General features: G+C 50.7%; 11 protein-coding genes across 11 annotated transcripts; 4 read left to right on the forward strand and 7 right to left on the reverse strand.

Moving 5' to 3' along the window:
* Positions 1-1,435: 1,435 nt before the first annotated feature.
* MRS44_009424 (uncharacterized protein) lies at positions 1,436-3,016 on the forward strand (the record flags this gene model as incomplete). The annotated part of the gene is made up of 1 exon (XM_046272378.2): positions 1,436-3,016. The coding sequence occupies one exon, from the start codon at positions 1,436-1,438 to the stop codon at positions 3,014-3,016; it is 1,581 nt and encodes a 526-aa protein (XP_046125354.1).
* An 814-nt stretch (positions 3,017-3,830) lies between these two features.
* MRS44_009425 (uncharacterized protein) lies at positions 3,831-4,412 on the reverse strand (the record flags this gene model as incomplete). The annotated part of the gene is made up of 2 exons (XM_046281679.1): positions 3,831-4,222; positions 4,268-4,412. The coding sequence occupies 2 exons, from the start codon at positions 4,410-4,412 to the stop codon at positions 3,831-3,833; spliced, it is 537 nt and encodes a 178-aa protein (XP_046125353.1).
* Positions 4,413-5,242: 830 nt separating this feature from the next.
* MRS44_009426 (uncharacterized protein) lies at positions 5,243-6,832 on the forward strand (the record flags this gene model as incomplete). Its single annotated transcript, XM_046279063.1, has 1 exon — positions 5,243-6,832. One exon carries the CDS (start codon positions 5,243-5,245, stop codon positions 6,830-6,832), a length of 1,590 nt encoding a protein of 529 aa, XP_046125352.1.
* A 1,287-nt stretch (positions 6,833-8,119) lies between these two features.
* On the reverse strand, positions 8,120-8,929 carry MRS44_009427 (uncharacterized protein; the record flags this gene model as incomplete). The annotated part of the gene is made up of 1 exon (XM_046271695.2): positions 8,120-8,929. The coding sequence occupies one exon, from the start codon at positions 8,927-8,929 to the stop codon at positions 8,120-8,122; it is 810 nt and encodes a 269-aa protein (XP_046125351.2).
* A 901-nt stretch (positions 8,930-9,830) lies between these two features.
* Positions 9,831-14,043, forward strand: MRS44_009428 (uncharacterized protein; the record flags this gene model as incomplete). Its single annotated transcript, XM_046267894.2, has 3 exons — positions 9,831-11,631; positions 12,304-12,417; positions 12,473-14,043. 3 exons carry the CDS (start codon positions 9,831-9,833, stop codon positions 14,041-14,043), a joined length of 3,486 nt encoding a protein of 1,161 aa, XP_046125350.2.
* A 49-nt stretch (positions 14,044-14,092) lies between these two features.
* MRS44_009429 (uncharacterized protein) lies at positions 14,093-14,839 on the reverse strand (the record flags this gene model as incomplete). The annotated part of the gene is made up of 2 exons (XM_046284366.2): positions 14,093-14,670; positions 14,719-14,839. 2 exons carry the CDS (start codon positions 14,837-14,839, stop codon positions 14,093-14,095), a joined length of 699 nt encoding a protein of 232 aa, XP_046125349.2.
* A 954-nt stretch (positions 14,840-15,793) lies between these two features.
* Positions 15,794-16,090, reverse strand: MRS44_009430 (uncharacterized protein; the record flags this gene model as incomplete). Its single annotated transcript, XM_065621286.1, has 1 exon — positions 15,794-16,090. The coding sequence occupies one exon, from the start codon at positions 16,088-16,090 to the stop codon at positions 15,794-15,796; it is 297 nt and encodes a 98-aa protein (XP_065477358.1).
* Positions 16,091-17,172: 1,082 nt separating this feature from the next.
* MRS44_009431 (uncharacterized protein) lies at positions 17,173-18,054 on the reverse strand (the record flags this gene model as incomplete). Its single annotated transcript, XM_046281678.1, has 4 exons — positions 17,173-17,328; positions 17,385-17,596; positions 17,651-17,732; positions 17,785-18,054. 4 exons carry the CDS (start codon positions 18,052-18,054, stop codon positions 17,173-17,175), a joined length of 720 nt encoding a protein of 239 aa, XP_046125348.1.
* A 984-nt stretch (positions 18,055-19,038) lies between these two features.
* Positions 19,039-20,124, forward strand: MRS44_009432 (uncharacterized protein; the record flags this gene model as incomplete). The annotated part of the gene is made up of 1 exon (XM_046277741.2): positions 19,039-20,124. The coding sequence occupies one exon, from the start codon at positions 19,039-19,041 to the stop codon at positions 20,122-20,124; it is 1,086 nt and encodes a 361-aa protein (XP_046125347.1).
* A 291-nt stretch (positions 20,125-20,415) lies between these two features.
* MRS44_009433 (uncharacterized protein) lies at positions 20,416-23,142 on the reverse strand (the record flags this gene model as incomplete). Its single annotated transcript, XM_046280354.2, has 2 exons — positions 20,416-22,862; positions 22,911-23,142. The coding sequence occupies 2 exons, from the start codon at positions 23,140-23,142 to the stop codon at positions 20,416-20,418; spliced, it is 2,679 nt and encodes an 892-aa protein (XP_046125346.2).
* Positions 23,143-23,927: 785 nt separating this feature from the next.
* MRS44_009434 (uncharacterized protein) lies at positions 23,928-25,217 on the reverse strand (the record flags this gene model as incomplete). The annotated part of the gene is made up of 1 exon (XM_046277740.2): positions 23,928-25,217. One exon carries the CDS (start codon positions 25,215-25,217, stop codon positions 23,928-23,930), a length of 1,290 nt encoding a protein of 429 aa, XP_046125345.2.
* Between the last annotated feature and the right edge of the window lie 153 nt (positions 25,218-25,370).

A 25,370-nucleotide genomic window follows, 5' to 3' on the forward strand; every position in this document is an offset into this window, starting at 1 on the left:
GTCTTGAAGCTATTATGGGGGCGATGATATCCCGAAAGAGTGTTGGTATTTAGAATGCATAAAAAGCTCAAAGGAGATGTAATGCTTAAACTGCCGCAAATAGAAGTATGCATGTGTGCGGGAAATCACAGAACGTTGAAAGTTGCACCTCGATGTATGCAGCAGGCAACATCACCAGGTGCACTGCTGGAATATCACGCTCCTCAAAGCACAATAAGACGATCCAGCCCAACCGAGATCTTTCCATCTCCCCAGGTTAGTGGCTTCGTTGTGGAGTCCGCATCACTTTTCACGAAGGCATCCGCCTGATCAAGGTGTCTGCTTGATGGAAGGCATCCTCCCATTCAAAGAGCTTCACTGTTCTGATAACCGCGGTGGAGCAGCGGCCCACTGGCCTGGATTCTTTTGTCTCTGACTGAAAATAGTCACTCACGTCGAATTTAATCATACAACAACTTCAAGGACTAGGCATCCGTCTAGGCTTTCAAAACCGAGTGAAGGAGTTGACTTCGGTCATTCCTTCTTAACAATGGCGCGTCTCCTTCTAAAAGAGGCTTTCAATGACGGTGACAAAGACATCAATATCAACATAACTGCTATGTTACATCGGACTTCATTCACCCTTTCTCATGATCTGCTTTTCATGGTGACCCATCATTGAGGCTCCTCATATCTATTGCACTCAGAGATTGCTGTCTGGGCCAGGAGATTTACTAAGCCCAAAGATGTTCTCTCTTCGCACAACCCTCTTTCTTTTCTTTTCCTTTAGACTTGTCTTCGCACCAAGGCCATATGGCCTCTAGTACTCCATGTCCAGTTGTGGGCGTCTGGATATGGCGCCGCCGGGAAAGACATCTCGGCATCCCTGATCGCGGGGTATTTGACCATCGCGTCGTTCCAGGCCCCTAATCAGGAAATCACCGGTAAGATGCAAGGATACCATTGGCAGGTGCCGAGGCGTGCTGGGCTGTGAATCCCATCTTGCCCCCGTAACCCATGCCTTGGTTATCATCATTGCCCTGAAGCAATGCCATTGATCGATGTCTTGTCCAATCTGCCCTATCTTATCGTATTGCATCTCATCGTGTGCTGATTCAGCAACTTGACCATCTCAGCGGGTCATGAGTGGATGCCTCAGGCAGCAGTCTCAGGTCAATTGCCCAACCATTTCCGTCACCAACACCTATTGTGGCTTTCGATCAAGACGCAGCATCTTTTGGCTATCATTTTCTTTGTTCTTTTGCCTACTTAACTATCGAGCTCCCCTCCATCTGTCTCTCTTTCCTTTCCTTCTACCCCAACCGTTTGCTCAGCATGCGCAACGTTCACTTCCATGTTGGTTCACCCATTTCATTCACTGTGATGCTGAACCTTCACTAACAGCCTGGCCCACTCCAGTTCCCAATCGGCTTATTCTTGGCCAACCAACGAAGAAATGTCCCAGGACTGCCAGAGACCGACAGTGGGTGATGGTGATGGAACGCAACAGGCAGACCCTCATTGGTCAACTCTGTCTGAACCATCACCTCAAGATGGAGACGGTTCTCCACGTCAACCCTGTCGTAGATCCGACCCTGCCTCGCCGGTCGAATACCCACTGTCGAAAAGTTCTAGCCCTGAGTTTGATGGCAGCTATGACACGGACTCGTACTGCCACGAACTCACCTTGCCCCTTCGCATCAGTCCAGCCCCATCGGAGCCATATATGCTTCGCCTATGCATTCATCCCGACTTCATTCCGGTTCCTGACGGTATGGTTCACTTGGCTCGAGACTCTGCATTTGTCTCGCATACAACTTCTCTCCACGAGCCGGCCCTTGTCCACATCAATTATGAGCTCGTCGACTTGTGGGCTAATGCTCAGCGGAGCACATCTCCTTCATCCCGATCCTCGCCCGAGCCACCACCAGAAGGAGCCATGGAACACTTGCCCAACCCGGTGGATCAGATTCCACATCTTGACTGGCCAGTCTTTGCCTGTCTCATTGCCCTTTTCGCCATCCTCATCGCCTCCTTTGCCAGTCAAGGTCATCCAGCCTGGGTCTTGACGTCCTCTACCAATCAGACGGCCGAATATCTTGTCTGGCAGCCCATCCACATGCTCTACCGTGACTACGAGGAACCATTACTTCCCCTCATCATGCCTGTTGAGCACGTCGACAACCCACTTCTGCCACTGGAGCCATACAGGCTCATCGCGGCCCTGAACTATGAGCTGGACGAAGTCAGCTATCAGGTGGCTGCCTGGGAGGGCAGCTCCTTGCCTGGACCCGAGAATGACCTGATCGACCGTATCAATCACTGTCTGAGGCGATTCGAGGTCCTGCAGTTTTTCTATAGGGATCTATTTCGCGTCACAAGTATCCTTGTCAAAGCGCAATCGGCTGTCACACTCGCTCGTGCCATCAACCAGGCTACGTCGGACCACCAGATGAGAAGGTCGATCAAGGCTTTCTGGCAGCTTGAAGAAGGATGGAACCGCCATGCGCTGGACTCACTTTGGCCCATCAAGAGACAGCTGCGGGCCATCAGGAACGAAACTGAATGTATCTTCGCTGAGGTCGACCAAGCGTTGAGACCGCACATTGACGGCCGCTGGGCAAGTTGGACCCGAGATGCCATCGACGCCATTGACTTCTCACGTGAACATATCTTGCCTCTTCTCGAGTGGACAGCTAAAGTTCTTGACCGGGCCATCACCAAGCTGTCCAGCCTTGATTCGAGGCTCTCTCTTCAGGCCTCATACTGGAAGAACATGACTGGCAGCCCGGACATTCTTCAGAAGATCACATGCCACCATGAGACTGGTGGTCAACAGTCTTACAACTTAGGTTGGGTTCTGTCCTGTGAGGCGGTGACAACTCACTGGGTGCTGGATAATCGCACAATTGAAGAGCTGGGCAACGTTGGGAATAGGGGCGCTGAGATGGGCAAGTTCATCAAGATCGACCCGAATCCGAATTGGTCTTATGACAAGCTCCGTCCGTTGAGGCCAAGCGACAGGGGCAAACGATAAGGGGATTACAGCTTTATAGATGGCACGGCTTGGTTCAGAGGGTGCTGGTGTGTGGCGTGAAACTGATGGCTTGACTAGGGGGAGGGCATATTTCACAGGGAACTCAATTTACAGTCTCTTGCTCATCACAATGATTTTAATCTATCTGCAGTCAAATTCCTGTCTCTCGATTGTACCTAAGCGTGGCTTCCATATCCTACGCAACAACGCCCGGCTCACCATTATCTCACTCCCTCTGCTGAGCATTCTTGCGAGGGAATATTGAGGGACGAGTTGAGGAAGAAGGGTGGACCACGTGTGAGCCTCAACAGGTAAAATAGTAAAGGGGTAGAGTTGCAGCTGGACACGTAGAAAGATGTATATTCACTGTGGACTGAACACATGTGCAGCAGTTACCAGAGATTCTATAGAATTCTATGGCCGGGCATTCAGAAATTATGAAATTCGTGTCACAGATATACAGACATTGAATATGGTAACAAAGAACGCAATCGTCATCACACGACAGCATTCAATCCAATTCAGCATGAGGCAGCATACATCACAAAGAGCGATGCTTCTGACTAGGTGTAACAGTAAACTCAATTAAAGATCTTGATGCATCAAAGCATCGTGTAATGGGCGTGTAAGACGTCGCTGACGAAAGGAAGCAAAGTTGTCAGTCATCTAGGATGATGACGCTTGGGGTGCTCTTGGACACCAAATTGATACAGTGGTGACGTCTACAACTATGACGTTACAGACTACACACAGCCTTACATGGGATGCCTCTCTCCTTCTCCAACTCGTCTTGCATCACGGTCGCGTCTCACTTCTACTCCTTCCACCGCTCTCCACACATCTTCATCAAAACCTCACCGACGTCATTCTTCCCAAACTCCCGTTCATACACCTTACGAGCCATTGGATGCAACAAAACCGAACCGATCTTGTTCCATGTCGAGATGGCCTCGACCACCTTATCTCGGCTAGGGCCTTTGGGGAGAGCTCGCCGCTCTAAGAAGAGCTTGCGCATCTTGCCATCGAGTTTCGCCATAATCATTCGCAAGCGGGCACTCTTGGCCGATTCGTTGTCTACATCACTGGCCATGGTTGGCGGCTGAGGAGGCACACGAAGGAGCTTGTAGAAGTTGGGGGGCGATGCATGGTACTTGGGCTCGAGCTGGAAGAGCGCTTCGTAGGCCACGCAAATATGGCGTTCGAGTTCTAGCACCTAGTTAGAATCGCAAAGTAGTGTACAAGGATTCTTACCGTGGTTGTTGTCGGCAGCATGGTTGACAAGGTGTTCAGGGAGCTTCACCCCGTATGGCCCTCCTTTTTCGAGTAGGTAGCGGCAGCCGGCTGCGAGAGCAGCAGCGGTCGCAGAGATGAGACCAAAGATTCGTAGCCAATGCATGGTGTGTGTCTCTAATTCGGAGGTTTCTAGGGAGGGTTGCGGCTGTGCAGCGGGCAGGTATCGATGGGTGCGGTTGCGTGTCTCGTGAGAGGTTTTCGTGATGGGAAACAGCAGAAAGACGAAGGAAGAAGTGCTAAGGGCTCTAGAGGAACTTGGGAAAGGGGGCAACAAGTATTTATTGGAAGGCCAGGCTCCGTGAATACCCACGTAGGCGTGAGGTGGCTTACGTGCCTCCCCCTTTCTTTGGCTCTTTGCGGGCGGCTTCTAGACTGCTCTCACTCTACCCAGAATACCTTCTCTTTGACGCAGTCCAGTCTTTGTGATGATGAATCTCTCAATCGATATGTTGCCTTCATTGTAGTCTGCCTTTATTCTTTGAGACCACCATGCAATACCTGCATCAAAGCCGGGGCTCATGTCCAGAAAACAAGGTACACAGTGGCTTGACAGTGACAAATCATCCACCACCATGAGTGAACTCCCTTTATCAATCCGGTTCTGCCTAGAGTTGAAAGAATCTTAGTTCTAGGGTATTCTTTGGCTCATAATGCATCATGTAGGGCTTGCATGCAAGGCATATCTGCCCAGTCATTGACAACTCTCTGTCGGTAATCATGTTTCTGCCTTGAGAAAGCATGCATCTTTATCCTTTGTTCTAAATATCGTAAGCATACTCATTTTCGTCATCCCCCTCTCATCGCTTGAATAACTATTTTTACATGGCTCCTCAACTTCCCTAGCCAACTACGTGCCATCTTCTCGTCAAGAACCATCCTTCTTCTATTCTTCCTCGGCACGCCTATCCGCAACGTCTTCTCTCACCGCTCACCATGCCTGGCCACCTTCTCAGTGACACGGAGGATGGTGATCACGACCAAGCCATCCGTAGAGCAACCCACCGTCTCCAGAGGCGACAGCGACGCCAAAAAGACCAGGAAGAAACAGGTGGCTGCGGAACCAATCATGACTCAGATTCCGACAACGAGAGGACTCGAGCGTCTGCCTTTGGGCAAAAGTCCCGTCGCGAACGTTCACATACCCGCACTCGACGATCCGAGAAGTCCTCTACGCGATCCGATGAAAAGCCCTTCCCTCGACCAGCCGAGCAGCCCTCTTTCCAGTCATCAACTGATCTACCTCGACCTCAGCCCTCCAACGATAGAGAGAGCCCCCAAGACAACTGTAGCACGCAGGACAAAGCGAATCTCCCTTCTTCAGATGTCCCATCCGACGGCTATGTCACGAAGATGAGGTCCTGGCTCCAGATCCTGCGAGTACAACTTGAACACTTGGGCGAGCCGTTCGAGCAGGCGGTGCAGCCATTCAAGAATATTCTTTACTTGCTCATCATCACTTTCTTCGACGCCTTGACCCTCGTTGTCAAAACTTGCTCTATGGTCCACCGAGTACTCGACGCCCTCGTCCCTCGGATCGTGGTGCACATCATCTTGGTCACGGTCTTTGCTCTCATGATGGTCCTGGCGTGCATCTCCGTCCTCGCCGCTTATGCAGTCGACAAATACTGCAGTGCCGTCTCCACGTTTACCTGGGTACCGTCACAGTTTACCGAGATTTGTGTCATGACAGCTCCTCCAGGCACTCAATACAAACTTCGTAGCGACGTCTCGACGGGGGACACGCTCGAAGGCTGGCATCCTATTGTCCCATCGCTCTATGAGTTTCTCGGAGAGGCTCTTGACAGCGTCGAGGAGGACCTTGATACCGCCCTAGCCGATATCGGTGCATACCGTAGCGACCTGCTCACTGGTCACTTCAAGGATGACTACAGGGATGGGATATCCTTGTGCAAGGCGCTGGAGTTTGAGTTCATGAAACAGCAGCGAGCTCTTTGGACTAATATGGATCTCTACATCCGCGGGTTTCCCACCGACCGACCTCGCCAGCATTGGATCTGGGATCGTCTAGGTTTTGTCAACAATCAGCTGATCAAGGAGGCTCAAGAGCTTAACAAACAACTAACCAACCTTCTCGAAAACGGGCGGACTCAGTCTCTTACATTTTCGAAAAAGATCCCTCACCACAAACTAAACGCGGCTTTTGGTAAACTCTTCAGCCAAGATGCTGACAACTTTCGAGCCCAGGTTGACAATGCTCTTCAAGTTATGCCGCTTACTATCCACGATACTGACAACCTCTTTGCCAGTAAGACCATATGGTCCATCAGCAGTGATGCCATCTTTGATCTTTTGGCTGGGCGGGGCGAGATGCTGAAGTACGACATCCGGTGGCTAAGGGCCACATTAGAGGCATTGAAGGAGGATCAACTGACTCTACAGTATGGAAGACCAGACAAGCATGCTCTAGAGGCCAAGGCCAACGAGGTTGTTGAAAGAGCATGGGAGTTTAGTCACCAGTGGAGAGCGCGCCTGAAGGGATATTTCGCTGAGGGAAATATGTAGACTGTCCTTTTGCTTTGTGGGTCGAGCTATGAGTCTGTCAATGTCCAGCCAACTCAGACTTGATACCTATGATAGACTTTGTTATTGAGCTATTTTTATCCCTGAATAGAGCTGCGTGAGCTAAGTTTGGTCCATTAAATCGTTCATAGGCCTCTGTGATAAAACTCCGAAATTCGACTGCCAGATGTTGGGCGTGTTCGCCAAATAGAACCTGAGGTGCAGCGGCAGGAAATAAAAGCCGGAGGATAATATCGCATCCACTCCCGTCTTCGACATCGTCAAATTCGGGAAGAACGTAGAAAAGAGCGGTGTCGTCATCCAGCAGGCCAGTCACTGGAATGCCGACGTGTGAAAGGTCGCCATACGCCCGCACAAAATCGGAAACTGGGAGATCACGGTAGTCCTAGAGAGACAATAGAAACAATCAGAGGCTAGCGAAAAAGAGTGTTTCTAACTGCACATCAATCACTCGTTGTGTGTCGGGAAACACCAAGTAGTAGTAGGTGGCCATTACCAAGAAAATGACCACGAATATAAGCAATATCTTGCAGCCGCCTTGACGTGAAAGCCAGAACGAGAAGATGAGGGCCAATGCGAAAACCATTATAGTACGCAGTTGACAGGGGACGACGCGTTCAATAGGATTGTGGCTGCAGTAGAGGGAATCCCGCTGGTAAATCATTGGCGATCTTCTGGCTCAGTTAACCCATCAAGGGCCAGGCTTCAACTATAACAAAGAACACATTATCAGCACATCATAGCATCATAGCATCATATCCCAAAGCTAACACAGTGGCCTTTTTTTAATCTTATGCCGCCTGCAGTAGAAGAGCCGGCAACCGCATCACCGAATGCTAGACGAGCTTCACGACAGGCCTGATGTCACATCGGGACAGCTCCAAGCGCTTAAGCAGTTCATGTTAGGCAACCCCGTGTACTAGAAGCCTAGCGTTTTGGTTGAAAGATACCATCTAGGAGGTCACGAGCCTAGACCAACTTCCGTTGCGTAGGTCTGCAACTTGGAGTGTGTCACGTCGAGCCGAAGTATTAGTGCAGACCATAACAGGTTTCTGCCATGCAAGTATGGTCAGTATACAGGCCGACTTGTTTACTCGTAACCCTTCAAGGTATACAAAGTTTTCACAAACTTGAAACACCTTAATATTTTTTATATCCGTCTACTTGGATATATAGTGAGCGACATATCCTACTTCCATCATACTACCCCTATCTCCATATGTGTACTTATTGGGGTTGCCGGGCTGTTAAAAACTCGTTAGCGACTGTCTAACCTTGTCTGGCCGGGGAAGGGCTTACCCAGTCGCCCCCAACGGCGACATTGAGGATGATGTACAATGGGCTGTGAGCGAGAGCCTTCCACGTCTTGGCGTCGTTGATCTTGGCACCAGTCACCTTGTGGAATACTCTGCCGTCCATGTACCATGTGATGGACTGGGACTTCCAGTTGCTGTTTCGGCGGTCAATTTGCACTCGCCAGACGTGATAGTTGGTGTCGGGTAGAGGAGTCTGAGCAGCAAGACCAGTGGGCTCGTTGCAGATACCACCAGGGGCCTTGTTGCAGTGAAGAGAGGCGTATCCGATGCTTTGACCGTTGATGTTCTCCATAATGTCAATCTCTCCGCAGGCCGGCCACGCGACGCCGCGTCGGTTGGAGTCGCCGAGCATCCAGAAGGCAGGCCAGATGCCCTGCTTGCGCGTCGCCGAGTTGGTGCCAAATTTGATGCTAGCCTCGACTCGAGTGATCTTGCCGACGGCTGGAGTCAAGGTGTATTTGCTCTCGATACGAGCAGATGTCCAGCTGCTGATTTTTGAGGGAGTGTACTGAGGGACCAGCTGGAGGGTGCTTCTACCACTAAGGCGGAGGTTGCGCTGATCTCCGGTGTATCGTTGAAGTTCGTTGTTATAGTTCTTGTCTTTCTTGATGACGTTCCATGTGTTTTGGTTGACTGAGACGCCCCAGTTTCCTCTGAACGGGTCGAACCAGACACGAGTGTAGCCGCTATATGCGGGAGCCTGCCAGGCTGCGACGATGGTCACCAAGTAGGCGAGGGCTGCAAGGATCCAGCGATAAGACATGGTGAAGGTTGATGAAAGGAAAGTGAATGATAAGGAATGAACTGGGTGCTTGCGCACAAGAATATATAACAGAACAAGGGTGTGAAATACCCCAAAGACCTACGATTGATGGCTTCAATAATATCGAATCCCCTCTCCCTCAAGGGATCTGGTCGAGGGGACTCGTGGACTTAAATACTCCCTTCCATGACAGAAACTATCGACTTGGCACCCCCCGGAAGAGGATGGATTGAAGGCGTCAAACAGAAAGGGTCTGGATCATTTCTAACCGCAGCAGACGCTATTGTCTCTCCCGCCCGATAAGACGGAGCTGAAAGCTGAATTGGAAGGCCCAGACAATTAAGCAAGCGCCCTATCGACGCCACGGGGCAGGTTAACAGTCAATAGCGCGTGCGTTCCTGGCATGGTGGCTGATTTTTATTGTTAGTCCGCTGACGCTATTCCCGTCTTGGGACAGGGTGTTGGGGCCCTGATTGCGTGGACAGTGGATCTGGACTCTGTGATTCTTTGGCATCTGCAGGGCTTTTATTGAAGAATGACTGGAAGAATTAATTAATACCCGATTCCAGTTCTCGGGATGTGGCGCTGCATTCGTCAGATGCTTGATCCGGGATTGTGGCAATGTCTCAGACAGAAGTGTCAGTGACGAGTGCGACTAGCCCTAGTCAAAGCCGATAACGCCCACTTCACGGGAATACATACTTGGATCGTCAATGTGGCAGCCTCTTCGTTGCATGGCGCTGAAGCTATTCTGAAACCACAAAGGAGCCATCTCAGAGGACAGGGGTTGGGTGATGCTCTCACAAAGTTGTGGGCTTAGTCATCGGGCAGAAGACGTGAAGCGCCCAGGTTTGATCCTTCTCAGGCAGCATCGTCTGACCTTTCATCACCCGTCATCACAATGACTTCCTTCAGCTACGAGCCTCTCGACTCGCCAGACGAAATCCGCGTCTTGGATTTACTTCCTGGGCCGGGTCCAATCTCATGCCGAATCAGGAATGTTCGACTGTCTGACAAGCCGCACTATGAGGCATTGTCTTACTGCTGGGGTACCGCAACCGGGCAGAAAAACATCTCTGTCAACGGGCATGACTTTCCTGTTGGACCAAACCTCTATTCAGCTTTGAAGAATCTGAGAGAGGCTAATCAGCCCCGTTGCATGTGGATTGATGCTATATGCATCAACCAGACGGACAATAACGAAAAGAACGTCCAGGTTCCTCTCATGCGGGAGATTTATGAGACATGTCAAAGAGCTGTTATATGGCTGGGGCCGTCGAACTTCCTGACGAGGAGAGCGTTTCGTGTGCTCAAAGTTCTTTTGGAATACTCCCATGCGTGGCCTCTTGGGTTCACCAGGGTTTCAGTGGATTGCTGGCGGCATGCAGAGCATAATCTCGGTCAAACCACCGGACGAACAGCAGCAAGCGACAGAAGACTCAACGAGAATTGGTTCTGGGACCGGATCTATGATGCCCTGGCATTTGAGTATCTCTGGAACAGGCAGTGGTTTTCTCGGGTGTGGATCTTGCAGGAAGCAACAGTCTCTCCCGATGCCATCGTCAAGTGTGGCGAAGACGAGATCAGCTGGTCGCACCTCACTGATTACTGGAGCTGGAACTCCAAGGCCGATATTATTCCAACTCATGCTGAAGCACCTTTCGTTAATCGGGTTTCTTGGAAGAGGGATCTTGCTATGGATTTGTTTATTGCGTTTGCGCTGAACGAGGCTTCCTCGGCGACCAATCCTCGGGACAAGATCTATGGAGTCCTTGCATTTGTTAGAAAAAGGGACTATATCGGCATTACTGTGGACTACTCCAAAGACGCTGCCGACGTTTATCTCGATTTTACGACTGCGGTTCTCAAAGCCCGGCCTGATCTCGGTGTTCTTGTCCGGAGTCGCGGCGTTCGACCCAACTCCAAGACCAATCTTCCGTCGTGGTCACTCGACTGGGAACATGATCAGATGCAACAGTGGTGGAGCTGGACCTACAGTGGACATAACCATAGGGCCAGCATCCCCAGTCCGGCTCGTGCCACCAAAGATTCCAAGGCAGAGGTCGAGTTTATCGAGAACTACAAGGTTCTAGGACTTCTGGGAGCAGAGGTGGACGAAGTTGTCGCCGTGGGACTTGGCATGCCTGATGCTGATGAGTGGGCTTGGACACAAACATTTCGAGCATACCTCACGTGGCGTGAAGTCGCTCAGCTCGATTCTGCGGATGTTTACGAGCCCACGGGGCAGCCTCGACGGGAGATGTTCTGGCGAACAATGAAGTGGTTTACTTTATACAACCCTGTCCGAGTGGAAGACGAAAACGCGCAGTTTGACGCCTTTGACAACCGTGTCGTCAGGCTAACAAGCTTTCTTCCCAAACGATTGTTTGGCAATCAAGTTGGAGCTGCTCTCCTCACCTTATGGGACACACTTCTTTCCATAGGAGCGACCGTTAGATTCTACACCACGGACCCATCCTGGCTGTTTGACGCATCTGCTGGATGGGGAAGAGCCATGTTCAGGACATCAAGTGGTTACGTGGGTCTTGGGCCGCCTAAGCTCCAGCCTGGGGACAGGATCTTTCTAGTTAATGGCTGCAAGGCACCAATGGCCTTTAGACCGTCTGGAAATCGGTGGAAGGTGGTTGGTGAGACATATGTTCATGGCATCATGTCTGGGGAGGCATTTGACAGTAGCAAGTGTGAGAGGATGTGGGTAGAGTGAACAACGACATTGGGGCAGAAGACTGGAGTTTAGGAGTCTTACATTGAGCCCTGTTGTATCTCACTTTCTAGTGTTATGCTATACCCCAGCTGTGAGGATGGTAGCTTGATTCCTTTCAAGGCCTTTGGTTCTGCACGAGACTGGTGCCTAATCACTTCATGTCAGCTTAATTGGTGCCCAATCTTACCCCTTCCTCGCCACGTTCCCCATTTTACCTCCCACACTCCCCAAGTTTCTGTGCGTTGCCCGGCCTTGAACAGAGTGTCGTATCAGGCTCACGGCCTGCGCACCAATCAGGTTCAACAAGCATTGATAGGTACCATTCGAGCTAGATGTCTGTCCAAGACCTACAGCAAGTCAATCCCACCATGACTCCACCCAGTAAGAAATCGACAAAACTGATCTTACAGCTCATGGTTACCTATGCTAACTAGGTTTATTAAGAGAATCTCTGTTCAATATGTTCCAAAGCGACTATACCCCGTTCTCAGGAGCCCTGGACTTTAACTATGGGGACGATCAAACAGGCCAAGAAATCCTCGGAATCAGGTTGTTACATCTGTTCAATGCTTCTTTTCAGCCTGGATTCTAGACCAGACGATAGAAAAAAAGCCCAAAAGGGGCACGAATCCTAAAAGAAAAAAGATAGCGCAAGACACAAGTTTGGAGGACCAAGCCATCACTCTTGTGTATGATCAGGGTGGACTGGTCTGCCGGGCCGGATCCATTATATCATCCAAACTTGACCTCGACTACTCTCCCTGTAAGCCTCACGACATAGAACGTCATAAATGAACTAGGTAACTAATGAATACTAGTGGCATACCGTCGTCATGAGTGGGACATGCAGACATACAAGGATCGTCTGGAAGACTGTGCTCAGAATCATCCTTGTGGCAAGATGGTCTCTGAAAGACTTCCAACTAGGCTCTTGGATGTCAGTCATTCTGATGGCAGAATACATCTCATCACGTCAGCCAACAATCAAAAGATCAAGGACTTGACAAAGTCAGGAGGAAGCGTGAGATATGCTGCTTTGTCGTACTGTTGGGGCACCTACCCCAGCTTTACAACGACACCAGCCTCTTATAAAGACCGATGCGAAGGGTTCTTGATCGAAGAAATGCCCCCCACTCTACAGGATTCAGTGCAGGTGACAAGAGACCTGGGCTGCAATTATCTGTGGATAGATGCTCTCTATATCTTCCAGGGCGATTCAAAGCAGGCTCGCCAAGACTGGGAGCGGGAATCAGCAACGATGAACAGCGTATATGGAAACGCTTATTTCACCATCGTCGCTGGTAGCGCTCGAGACTCTGGTGGCGGTCTCTTTGAGCCACGAACGCGGTTCTATCTTCCATATGTACAGGAGGGAAACGGACAAGAACAAAACGAGAGGGCAACCGCTGAAGTTTCTATGCTCATGCCGGATGTGGAGTTCAAAGACTTGCCTATCAATGCACGCGGATGGTCACACCAAGAATGGCTACTCTCCTCTCGGCTGTTGACCTTTGGAGCAAATGGCCCATTCTTCTACTGTACAAGCGAGTCAGAACGAGAGCATCCTGGTTTTCGCCCGTCACTTGGAAACCCAATAGGCCACAAGATTCTCAAATACAGGCTCCCTCTTGAGGAGGAGTCTGCTCAGCCTGCTCATTGGTTCATGATCCTTATGGGCTATAGCTGCCGAAACTTGACAAACCCAAGAGACAAGCTTCCTGCCATCGCAGGCGTTGCGAGGCAGTGGGACGTTCTGACAAAGGGCGATGGGGGCGAGTACCTTGCTGGGCTGTGGAGAAACTATCTGTTGCCGAGTCTTCTATGGAGGCGCGAACGGGACTTCTTCTTGCTCGTGTGTCCTAACGTTGACATTTGTTCCCATCGAGAAAGGGCCCCGTCTTGGTCATGGGCGTCGATTGACTGCAACACAATGTGGGCCTTCACTTTTGAATTCCGCGAGGAAAACTATCGTGCCCGGATCATAGACTGCACGACGAAACTAGCCACAGACGATCCCTTCGGTATGGTCAGTGAAGGAAGCTTGGTTATCAGTGGACCAGCAACATCTGCCTATCTTCACAAGGGTGACGAGGATGATTTGTATGAGGCCTGCTCTAGCATGGACAGTTTTTTGCCAAAACAGGTGGCAACCCTCTGGCTTGATGACAAGAATACGGTCACCGAGGAGAACTTGAAAGGAGATGGATTAGTGTATTGTCTATGCCTTTATAAATGGGGCCCTGACGCCGTGGGGTTGGTACTAATCGAGGACGACAATTCTCAAATTTTCAGGAGAATAGGCGTCTTTTATGGTCACGATCCCAAAAAGAACGAAGGAAAGGGGATTGATTTTTTTCAGCAGCCAGAACGAGAGTTCGTGATAGTTTAATAAGGTCTTTACTCCTGGCCGATGAAACTGTGAGTGTGCTATTCATGCATCACCCCTCTGCAACCGCCGCTCGAACCACGGCAAAGAACCCCCGTGTCCGCACCAAGAAAAGAACAAAGACGAGCACTATAGGCAGAATGATCATGAGGGCGCCGACAAGCAACCAAGGGTTGGAAAGAATGCGGGCAATCAACATTGCGAACAACATCCAAATGGCGACACCAATCATCTCCCTGTCCGAAAAGTCCCTTCCACTGACGTTCTTAAGATAACCTCCACCCTCAAAGTTCATCATGGCGATGCACATTATGAGTGAGGTGAAGATGAATAGTGCGTCTATCACGAGAACACTCGTCGCCGGGATACCGAAGGCTGAGTCGTCAGCTGCGGCTACGATGACGGAGATGATGTTGAGGAAGATGGAGGCGATGATGAACGAGACCATGGCGATGCCTAACTTTTCGGCTGTGCGGTGGTTGATTGGTTTGTCGATTGCTTTTCGACACTCTTTGATAATGTCGGATGACTCTGCGTCCGAAAGGTCTTCGAGAATAGCTCGGGCAAGGTTGAGAGATGGGGGGAATTTCGACTTGCAAGAAGTTTTGCCGTCTACGACTCTGCATATTCCTATAACAATGTCAGCCAAGCTTCTCCGGACCTAGATGTGTTTCTTACCTGATGTTCCAAGCTTGTATAGGTCAGGCATGTAGTCAGACGTGGCATTGGTGCACTCTGTTCCCCAGATGAGCTCTATCGTTGACTGTGGCCAGTTGATGATCGGGTAGTTTTTCTCCATGTTGCTCCTGCAGCCCGCGAGGACACAAATGGAGAGGGCAAAGATGCCTGTTCAAAAGACATGATTAGCTTGAAGCTTGTCAGAGCAAGTGAAGGAGCAAGTACCGAGATTTATCACACCCAAGTATGCCACGCTCTTCATTGTGTCTAGTGTTTGTTTCCACTCAGTACAGGTAGACAAGCAACGCAAACACCCGAACAATTTACGAAAATTCTCTCATCAGCTAGTAGGCACCTATTTGTATCATCGTCTTCGTCCAACAGGGTCCAGGCCCTGTGGCTGAAAGCTGCAAGGCAGATAATGGGCTGACTTCTCCCAGAGACCCTCGTCACACTGAAGCGCCGCGGAAAACGAAATCCCACGATCCTCGCTTCGCAACGTCCAGTTAAAACCCTCGTTTCCGACGATCTTGAAGGGGTCAGAGAAACAATCAAGACCCTTCAATTTCACCACGCATAGTGGCCCCGGCAGATGCGTCTTGGCAGCGTCTTACCCCGGCCAGCTGAACTCACTGCCAAGCTGTGAGTGGACGGATGCAGGAGGGCGTCTTTAGCTGCTGCGCCAACGTTTGAGAGGCACATGGGGAGCGGTAAAGATGCGTTGATCCTTTGAGGGGATGAAGCCGTTGGCGGAATAAGCTTATCGGGGAAGCTTAATGGATGTCCACAGAAGTGAAGGTGGGCTTCGATTTGCGCGCAACTTTCATACAACTTGGGAAGCGCTCAAGCTTGAGTTAGTCACATTCTTAACGAGTGTAGTTGGTGAACAAGGCACACAGTCCAAGTGATAACAGGTTCAAGTATCTGTATTTGTTCAGTCCCGCAAACAACGCGCCCGCTTCAGACGCCAACAGTATATCAAATGCCGCATTCACCTCTCCCCCTTGATCTCCAATCAAAACCATGCTTGGACACTCGATTCAACCTAGTGATGCATCTTCTACAGTCGACACCTTCACTCCTTCACTCCCAACCATGAAGGCGCCTGTTGCCTATCGAATTTGTCCTGGTACGCAACCTGATGATCGTTCCAGTGCTCCTGTGGGTGGACAATATCGCAGTGAACGTAGAATCCACCAACGGGCACGTACTTCTCGCAGAAGGGGCAAGCTCGGTGGCGCGTCTCACTCACGTGCTGCTTCCGGGCGTCTTTGTCGGGGAGTGAGACTTCGCACTTTTCGCAGCGGTCTGGTGCATCGTAGCCGTTGATGTTGTAGGCTTTGAGGTTGACTGATGTCTCTTTGTCAGACATGTTGTGAATATTGTTTTCCTTCGTGTGAGTGTTGGTTATGTCTGTTGTTTGTGGTGAATGTGGACTGCGGGTGGTCGAAGATGGCGATGTGGGCAATGTGTTTATTCGTGGAGCGTAGTCAACTCTCAAGGCGGAAAGTCCTCGATATATATACTACACCAGGCATTCGGCATTCTTCTCTTTCTTCCATCAAGCTAAACTGCTAGTGATGGGGCTGACGGCCAGGGCGAAGCTAATCTCGAGGCCTCCGATGCTGTCAGCTTATCTCAAAGGTACCATCGTAAGCGGGCATCAGCATCGCGCATAGATCATTCACTATGCGTTCAGCTGAACCATTGTCCAATCAGGGTTCCCTGAGAAGTAATAACTTTAAACTATTAAACAACAATCGAGATGTCTGCCATCTCCCTCCCGCAAGCATTCTACTTATTCCCACTAATCAAGTACACAACGGAGCTCCTTACAATGCCTGTTAAAGAAGTTGTGTTGTTCAAAAAACCGTGTTTGCCAGGCATGATCTTTCAATGTCCAAGGGCCAGGCTTTCTTTACGAACGACAAATGAGACCATGTGGTCATGAAATAAGATCTGGCATAGATAAATAACGTCTGCCTTTTTGCAGAAATGACTTCCAGCGCATCCTGCATTCCAGGCCGTGAATGAGCGAGTGCCCTTAAGATGGGGTAGCCTGCTTCGCAAACTCTCGCGCGAGCTGAACAACCTGGATTCCAATTATTAGTTCCAACACTTTAGGTCCGCGAGGGGGCATACAAACCTGCTTGCAAGTCCCGGCAGCCTTCTCTAGCTTTGTCCCAACCACACCGTAACCTGCACTCTCCGGGCGGACCTGGTCACTTAGAAGGGAGACAGCCCTGATCATGGTTTCGGCAGTTGTATCCATCATGACCAGCGCGTCTATGATGTGACAGATTAGCGAGTCGCTCAAGAGCAGTGATGGAGGTGTTGCCAACCGTGGATATCAGCCAGGGCCTTCCTCATGGCGCTGATATGAGCAAGGGCAGCCTTGCTGCTTGAAGCCAAGGTATTGATTTTTTCTAGAATAGCATCTTTTATTAGTATTTGTTAAGGATCGTATCTGGAATCGTCAGGCTTGCCTATAGTTTGCAGGGCCTTCTGCTTCTCCCAATCATCAACGCCTGCATCCTTGGGCACCCGGTTACTCAATAGCTCATCCAGGGCCCTGAGGATCACTTCATCTTCCAAAATCGTGGTAGCAAACTAGTCAACACAAGATTAGCTAGAGTACCTATGCAACCAGATGAGATATCACATACTATCCCGATCGCTTTAAGAACTAGGGTCGACCTCCTCGATGTCTCGCGGCTGTTATCTTGGAGGAGCTGCAGTATTCCTTTGATATTTTCTCTAGCATCCTCGGCCTCGAAACTGGAAAAGGGAATAGTGTGGTCAGAAATGATGCGGAGCGGGTCAAGTAGCGCTTCAAATATGTTGACGGCGGAAGACGCATATTCCGCAATGTGGTAGGCTATCAACAAGCGTTAGCGACCTTCCAAAGCGATATTAGGGTATGGCAACTGACAAAGGCCGACAATGGGATAGATGGCTTCGTTGAGGGAGCTCCTGCAATGCTGGCTGACGGTAGTGATCCCCTGCCACATTCTCTGGGTGAAAAGAATCAGCTAGCAGGATCTTGATCTCCAAGGTCATTCTCACTCTGTATTCTACATCCTCCTGGAGCCAGGTTTTGAAGTAGGTGGGCGGGTGGACCATCTCAAAGAGATGTTCATCATCGGGGAACTCCATGCCAGTCTTGACGTAAGTCTGCACATGGTAGAAGAAGTCGTCGTCGAGGACAAAACGGGTGATTGATTGCTCATCGCTGTCTACCTTTCCCTTTGGGTTTCTAAGCAGTCGCTCGATTGGAGACGAAAGCTCGTCAAAGACCCTCGTGATGGAGAGAATATTGACCTCAACCGACGCCATTTCTGTCAATTTGAAAGAGAAGCAAGATGTATGAGATAGAAAGTAGAGTTGAAGAGTTTCCAACCTGGTGCAAACAAAGTGGAAACCCGTCTTCTATATGGACCATCATCATGAGTCTAGATGATGGATATAATCTGTGGGTGGTGGCTAGCTGGACTCGTTGCCGCATGTTCTAGATTAACGCGCATGCCGCATTCTAGTCTTGTTGAAGCGAGACGTTGAGCAGCAAAGAATATGATTGGTCTATTGACATCTCGGCCATGCCAATAGTCATGTCAGCTAGGCAATAAATTGCCAACTGAACTTATCCTTCTGGAGATGGTGTGGCGAAGAAGAGGGTCTTGTTGGGTGTCAGAAGTCGCGTTTTACCTCTTCCTCTACCCTGCAGACAATAGCGCTGAACGAGGGGCTGCCGTCCTGCCCCAATCCGTTGAGGGCCTCGGTCTTTCGACCTGAAAGAGGAATGGGCGATTTTCCGTTGACGTCCAGGGGTGTTTAGATGCCGTGGATGCCAAGGTCCTGGAGCTTCCACTACCGCACCGCCTTGGGCCGACAGACTTGCAACCGCCTTTCAAACGTCACAGACGGCGGAATAGAGTAGGCCCGTACAAGCTGTGAATACGACCTCCCGCAGAGCCGGATGACGAATGCCTCGTACCCAGCTGCGATCATCAGGCTACTCCGCCTGATTAATCGCCAGTTAAAAATACCACAGGCGTGACTAAGCTGCGCCCGTGGCTCTCAATGGCCCCTCGTATGCAGGGAACACGCAAGGGGACACGAGACGTGGAGGTGGAATCTTTTTATAGCAGCTTTGACAAAGCAGCTCATGGCAGAAACATGTTGTGAAGATCATAATCTTTTTCATGCTTTGTTAGGCCCTGGGCAGATGGCATGTTGTTGATCGCTGGCTGCCTATATCAAATGCCGTCCCCGACAGAGTGCTACAGTCGTTACTGATCAGATCATTCATTGCTTTCAAACATGCGGCTTCTTCCTGCGCTAGCACTGCTCGCTTGGGCAAATGCCCTTGCCGATGCCCGAGGGGAATACCTGGAACGTTACGACACCGACTCAATCGACTGCCATGATTCCAACAAAAACCACGAACCGAGAGGAGTCAGCGCCCTTTGGGACGACGATATTTGCCCACACTCTTCCGCTGCCTGGAATGACGACGCACGCGACCATGGGCTAGTCAAACGCTTGCGACAATGGGTCCGACGGGCGGACGCTACCACCAACGCTGCGGCCGCCCAGGCGACAGAAGACGATAAAGACGATTCCAAAGAATCGGACGACGCAAAAGCACCCGCCGAAACGAAAGATGCAGCCGAAACAAAGGATGCACAGGAGACCAAGGAAGAACCTGCCGACACGAAGGCCGCCGAGACGACCCAAGAGGAGAAGCCGACCGAAGCCGAAAAAACTACAGAAGTGAAGGAGACGAAGGAGCCTGAGACGACGCAAAAAGAAGAGACCAAGGAGGAGTCGACGGCTGAGCAGCCGACCGTGCCATCCGTCACCGTACCATCTCCAACGCTGCCAACCCAGACTCTCCCCACAGAGACAGAGTCTGAAGACTCTGCAACGACCGAACCCTCATCGAGCGATGAATTGACCGAGACTTCGTACATTAGCAGCGATCAAGTCACATACTCTACGTATTCTAGCGAAAAGATTGGCGCATCATGCTTCAGCACAACCGTCGAGCACACAACAGTCTGCTCCACCCGAACACGCAACGGCCACATCGAAACCCACGGCTGCGTCCCCGCAAACATAACATCCAGCGCCTGCGCCCCGGGCATGATGTGCACGATCCACCCTGATTCCGGCAACGACGTGTGCATGAAGCTGCACAACGAGGTCGGCACCGCGGGTATCGTCATTGCCAGCATTTTCGGCTTCCTTGGTGCTGCGTGCACTTTTACAATGGTTTTTATTTGTTATAGTGATAAGAGGGCAGCGGCAAAGTTTAAGAATAGACGGCCGCCTAAGACGAGTGAGAGTACGAGACTTTTGGCAAAGGCTCCGACGCCTCCGACGCCGCCTGCTTTGGGGCACTAAAATGTGGACGGTGGAATTCTTCTGTCAATTTATGGGTTTGACTATGGTTGAGAATATTTCGAATTTGTTGTGAAGTTCTATGAGCTATAGATATTGAGAAGGATTGGTTTAGTTTGCTAGCAAGGTATCATGGGACAAGGCTGGGAGGTGTCATATGTTCTTCCCATGTCTTTTAATGAGGTAATGCATTTCTTATGTCTTTTCTCACAACATGTCATCAAGGATAAAGGACCGCAGGAGTAAGGTGGACTAAAAATGAAGTATTATTAAATAAACTCGAGTCGTCGCCCTCTACGGCAGTGAGCCCTGTTGATCTACTATTCTCCTCTCAATCTTTGTCTGCACTTCAAACGGTCTATCCAGACTCTCCTTCAGAGATATGGTACCACTACCCTTTTCTGATATAATGGTAATACTCTCGACCTCTAGGCTAGAACGGTATCCGAACGTTCCGTTGGTGGTGAGGATGTTGTCTTCCCACACAAACTTGATCTCTGACGACTTGCCTTCTATACTCTCACCGTCATCGAGATATAAGGATCCTTCCGCATGGCCATCCCGATCCTGCGCAATTATAAGATTAAAGTTCTTCTTTCGAAGCTCTGCAGTTGTGTTGGCTGACTCATTCCTCAGCGGCACGATGCTTCCACCACGGATGTACACGGGAATCTCATCGAAGGCGACATTATCCACTGTGACGTGACCGCCCTGGCCACGGATAGGTTTGTGCGTCCAGAAGTCATAGAAGAGATCGTCTGGCAGGTAGAAAGTAACAGACTGAGAGTCATCCTCGACGACGGGAGATACCAGTAGAGAGCTTCCCAGGAAGAATTGCGTGTCGATGCCGAATGTGTTGCTGTCGGATGGATAGATGAAGAATAACGGGTTGACACTAGGTACGCCCGTAGAGCTGGCGTGATGCAGTGCCGTATAGATGTAATCCAACAGTCTATATCGGGCGTCAATGGCCTTTTGAGCCACCTTGGTGACAGACTCCCAGAGATAAAATTCCTGGTTCGTGGAAGCAATGTCGGCGTGGTTGCGGAAGAAGGGCATGAAAGCTCCGAGCAAAATCCAGCGAGAGCACATGTTTTCCTCTGCCCTTCCATTGAAACCACAGACGTCTGATCCCACCATCGGGTAATTGTGCACAGCCGTGAAGCCGAGCATCTGGGCTATCGAGATGCGATAGTGAGCCCAGGAGGATCGGTTGTCGCCGAACCAGTGAGCAGACCATGCGCTGGAGTGTAAAAAGGTTGACCGAGTCAAGACAAAGGGTCTCTTGCCGGGTTTCCTCTTGATCATTCCGTCGTAGGTTGCTTTGACCATGGTTAGGCCGTAGAGGTTGTGCGTGTCGTACTGCGCGGTGCCGTCGTGGTTGCTGATGTTGGTGTAGATGGTGCGGTCGCTTAGCCTACCCATCGCGTTCTGGATAGAGTACGGTGGATTGAGTAGGTCTCTATGTGCGAGAGCATTTTCCCATTCACTGCTTGCATCCTGCCGCTTCGCTAATGTGCTGTTGGGTTGAAAGCTGTCTGGGAATCCTGGGATTGGTCTCCCCGTGTTTGGTCGAGGCCTGTGATTCTCAGGTGGTTGAGGAGGCGTGTTTGTATCCTTTGCATGCTTTGCAGGATCGCAGTCAACGTTGGGACAAAAGTTGGACGCTTCGTTCATATCGTTCCAGACACCGTCAATATCAAGGCCTGTCTCTGGGTCAAAGAATCTTTCCATCTCGTCAACCCACCAGTCATGGCCCTCTTTAGAGTGGTAGTCTGGCCAGACAACTTCGCCCGCCCATTGAACGCCTCGATAGTTGGAGCCATCGGCGGCTTTGAGAAAGGCACCTGCTTCTTGACCTCGCTGGAAAGACTCGTAGCTGTTGTTGGTGCTGATTCCGGGGTCTAGCATCATGACTAATTGCTGCTGTCGATTGTGTAGAGTGTCGACGAGCTCTCGCATCTTGCTCATTGGGAAGCGCTCGGGGTCTGTGGTAAAGTCTTTGCGCATATCCATGTAGTCAATGTCACTCCACAAGACCTCGAGGGGGATATTGGCCGTCGAGTAGTTTGCCACGACTTCTGCTAGCACGTTGACGTCCCAGTAGCCATACTTGGCTTGGTGAAAACCCAGAGACCAGTATGGCATCATGGCTGCCAGACCAATCGCTTCAGCATGCTGTTTGCTGACTTCTGTCGGAGTGGGACCAGCAAAGAAGTAGAAGTCAAGAATGCCTCCAATCGTGTTGTACTCGAGGAAGTGGTCTCCCTCTGGCGTGACGTTGAGGTCAATGTCCATTCCGTTCGAGTTCATCAACAAAACACCATGGCTGCCGGATTTTCGGTGCTCAAGATACATGGGGTGACTTCCATAGAGGTTCGTGTTTTGCGGAATCACGATTGCCTCTCGGTTCCACAGCGTCCTTCGATAGGAGGAATTTGTAGGGAGCCGAAAAGAGTCGGAATGCTCACCCAGGCCATAGATGTTTGGGTCTTTGGGGAGATTTGTTCTCAGTCGAACATATTGAGACTCGAAGATCAAATTTTCGGCGCTTGTATCAAACAAGACCTCTTTCGAGTCGCGCCGAGAGACCGTGAACGAGAAAGGTTCTTCTTTGAGGTCGAAAACGAGGTCGGACTTTTCAATCTTCCTGCTGCTTTTTGAGGGTCGAGGGATGATGGACTCGGGGATTTGGTAAACCTTTTCTCCCGCATCGTAGATCTTTACGTGTAGCCGCTTGTCTGTTCAAAATGAGCATCATAGGTTAGAGTACTGATAACGAAACCCACCTGTCTGGTACTCCACCACAAGTTTCAACTCGGGCGCGTCTACGCCGTAGACATTGCAAGGCTCACCACGGAGGGCCAAATCAGCTGTGAGCCCATTGGTTGCCTCCTCGACATTCGAGGCGCTGTATCCTGGACAAGCATCGATTGATGCCGCAACGACAGTGGTCATGAACAGTGACAAATAAATGAACAAACCCATGGCCACTGCTGAGAATGCCTGAAAGTGTTCCATGTTGATGTCAACAGCGAGAATCTCGGCTGACTGGTTCCTTGCTGTTGGTTGCTCTGCTTCCGGGATGAAAGCCTTTTAAGGGAATCGCAGCCTTTGCCGTCTTTGCCAGCGAACGGTAGGTCTTAGAACGTCATGTAAGGCCGTGGGGAAATCCGGCCAGCGCGTCCTGCTGCGGCACGCTTGGCTGTAACTGACAACTCAGAGGACAGGACAAGGGGCATGGAAGTAGGCATTTTCCAAGGTGGTTGCAATGACGCATGGTCAAAGGCAGAGATACGAGTTTTCGAGCTGTAAATGGATCAAAAACAGGGCTCAAAGCTCAATGCGGCATCTCGATCTGCCTGAAATCGAGCCTGCATTCCTCCTTTAATCTTCAATGCAGCTGCTCAGCGAAGAGATCAACGCAGTGCCTGAACAATGCCCCTGATTTGGCAACCAACGTACGGTGATCAGTTGGCATATGCATTAAAGGATCCACCCCGGAGCTATTCATAGGCCGATCCCTCAGCTGAAACGAAACGGCCCTGGGCCTGCAGAGCGAGTGCACGGATTGTCCTGGCGAATCGCAACAAATCATAACCGCCAGCTCAACAGGAGTTGTTTCAAGTCCTGGTAGGCTATGAATTAAGGTCCTGCCAGTTGTATTTTTAGTCTTGTGTTTCCACGATGTCCTACAACTGAAAAATACTTGGACCGATAAGGGGGCGGATATTTTGTCTGCAATAGCAGTCAATTCATGGCCGAAAAGCAGTTTCCTCTATATACTCCTGTATCTATCGCTTGATCTAGATCACATAATGCTCCTTGTCCTCTGCGACCCGCTGCAAATGCTGCTTTGCCTTTTCCCAAGCCTCATCGACATTCTCTTGCACCGAAAAGTCGACTGGCCGTAACCCGTTTGCAATCTGGTTGATGAGCACAAAAACAAGAGCCATCGCTTGGAAACCCTCTTCATCATACGCCTGCTTCAAAACTCCGGTTGCGCCCTCGTTCTTGATCGCGTTGGGGAGTCCAGGGTCCTGGCAGGCTGCGCGCCCGATACCCACGCCGTCGAGGGTGGCGAGGGAGTTGACAAGGCCTTCGGTCGTCTTGAATCCTCCAGTTGAAAATACTCTGGTTTCTCCCTTGAGGGACTTGATGATTTCCTCTGCCTGGGTAAGGAAGTAATTCTCGCGTTTGCGGTTCTCCTCCTTGACGTGCTTGAATGCTAGCTTCTCATAGTTTCCACCGGAGATCTCGATAAAGTCGAAATGGGCATTCTCCAACGCGATGCTGAAGTTCTTGGCGTCGTCGAGTGTGATACCCTCTGGTTGGTACTCGACCGAGTTGATCTTGATGCCTAGGATGAACTTGGGGCTCACGCGCTTTCGGATCTCGTTGGCAATCTCAAAGACGATCCGGGAACGGTTCTCGAGGTTGCCTCCGTACTCATCGGTTCGCTTGTTAGTGCGAGGGCTGAGAAATTGAGCGATTAGATAACCGTGAGCACCGTGAAGCTCAATGCCATCGAAGCCAGCCTTTTCCAGGTACTCTGCGGCGTGAGCGAATCCCTCGATGATGGCGGCAATATCTTCCTTGGTGGCCTCTCGTGCTTCACCATAGGTACGACCCGTGGCGGACTCCTTTAGAGAGACCGCAGAAGCGCTGATGGGATTGGGCTGTATCCAGGATTCGACTTGACGACCTGCATGGGTGATTTGGCCGAGCAAGAGGCTGCCGTTTTCCTTTCCAGCAGCTGCTAGTTCCTTGAAAGCTTCAAATCGAGGACCCTCAAAGGGATCGGTTGCCTTGACAATGGCGTTACCGGCTGCTTCGAGATGCACGGCGTCGGTGGCGATGTTGCCCGTGAGAATCTGGCCCCATCCGCCGGCACCCCAACTTCTGTATAGGGTGATGAGTTGCTTTGAGGGGATTCCTCGGGCTGATTCGTCCTTGGGGTCCCATGAGGCTAGTCGTTCAGACGTAGCGGCTTTGAGGAAGCGGTTCGGTCCGGTGCGTCCAGAGGGTGTAAAGGTTAGGGGCTCAAAGAGCGGTGCAGGATCAACACCTGGTGAGCCATATCTTGGTGCAGCCATTTTGAGTATTCTAAAGTTGAAGAGAGAAACTTAATATCAAAGCACCTGCAGTTCCATATGGCATCTTGTATCATGACTCCAGGCCCCTTTTATACGAGCATCTCAGAACCCCTGCAACCTCTAGTCCCCACGACAATGCAACGCAAACACCGT

Source organism: Fusarium solani (genome assembly GCF_023522795.1).
Source record: "Fusarium solani strain SB1 chromosome Unknown bctg00000005, whole genome shotgun sequence".
NCBI lineage: Eukaryota > Fungi > Ascomycota > Sordariomycetes > Hypocreales > Nectriaceae > Fusarium > Fusarium solani.